At 63.2% G+C, this 1,260-nt stretch overlaps 1 protein-coding gene across 1 annotated transcript in view; it reads right to left on the bottom strand.

Annotated features, from left to right (window-relative positions):
• ITPR1 (inositol 1,4,5-trisphosphate receptor, type 1) overlaps positions 1–1,260 on the bottom strand; it is a 173,427-nt gene that overhangs the window by 75,481 nt on the left and 96,686 nt on the right. The window contains exons 24-26 of the mRNA XM_005881921.2: positions 975–1,140; positions 546–716; positions 86–162 (exon numbers count right to left, since the gene is read on the bottom strand). Of these exons, the coding sequence (XP_005881983.1) occupies positions 86–162; positions 546–716; positions 975–1,140 (414 nt within the window). The remainder of the gene's footprint in view (positions 1–85; positions 163–545; positions 717–974; positions 1,141–1,260) is intronic.

Here is a 1,260-nt window from a genome sequence, read left to right as displayed (position 1 = left end):
GAGGAAAGGAGAGGGAGAGGGAGAGGGAGACCAACGATGAGAGAGGATCATTGACCGGCCGCCTCCTGCACGCCCCGCCCTGGGGCTGGCACTCACCTCCTTGACGACCCTGTAGTTGTAGCTGCTCGTGCTCTCGTGCTTCGGGGCCTTGTTGTTCCCCTCCTAGGGCCAGAGGGGGCGTGAGTGCTTCCAGCAACCTTGGCGCCTGCGCGTTCGCAGGGCCAGCACCCCTACGGGGACTGCAGCGTCTCTCTGTCCTGCTGGGCTCCTGCCCGTCATTCGCCACCCGCACTCCCCTCTGCCTGTCGTCACTTCGCTGACGTGGGAGGTGGCGGCCACACAGCGGGGAGAGTGGCCCTGTCCCGAGGTTTGAAAGGGGAACCTGGGCTCCTGCACTCGGTCCAAGGAGACCGGCGACCGGGGGCTCGACTGCACCTATTTCCTAGGGGAGCCCACAGTCTGCACTTCCAACCGCAGCCAGAGGAGGGGGGCCTGCTTCGAGGGGCCCATCCACCTCCCTCAGGGGCGCTATGGGCTCCACCCACCTCCGCCTTCTTGTGCTCGTTTTCCCCAGACGCGCCGTCCATGGCCTCGTCGGGGCCCTGCCCCTTGTACACCCAGAGCTCGGACTTCTCCACGATGGACCTCAGCTGGTCCAGGTCCTGCTTGATCTGCTTGTAGTTGTCCACGTCCTGACTGGTAACCAGCAGTTGAACCTGGACGATGCAACCCATTAATGGCAACAGCAGATCACACACATGCACATGCACACACATGCACGCACGCACGCATGCAGGTCACACACACAATACACAAACACCGGTGCACACACTCATGCATGCACCATAATTCACACATGCATGTGCTCACAATAAAACACATATGTGCACACCTGTGTGCATATACCATACTTCACACATGCAATACTTGCACGTGCACGCACACAGACACACGTGTGCAGGGCGCCCGACTACCTGCTTGAAGGCCTGCAGCACCTCCTGCCGCTGGCTGAAGTGCCGGAAGAGCAGCTGCAGGGCCCCCGACACCAGGGGCGGGTAGTCGTGCATCGTCAGGTGCAGCAGGACCCGGAGGAAGGTCCTGCCGCCGTGGTCGTCCAGGTCCAGCGGGGTGTTCTCCTCACTGCAGGGCACGTGGGAGGGAAGCGGCAGCTGAGCCACAGACGCCCTGGCTCCCCCGCAGCACGAGCCCAGACACTCCGCTCCCTGCCTCTCCCACAGCGGGCCCTGCCACCCTGCCCCC

This window comes from Myotis brandtii, unplaced genomic scaffold, assembly GCF_000412655.1.
Source record: "Myotis brandtii unplaced genomic scaffold, ASM41265v1 scaffold693, whole genome shotgun sequence".
Classification (NCBI taxonomy): domain Eukaryota; kingdom Metazoa; phylum Chordata; class Mammalia; order Chiroptera; family Vespertilionidae; genus Myotis; species Myotis brandtii.
This window is presented reverse-complemented; position numbering and strand designations above follow the sequence as displayed.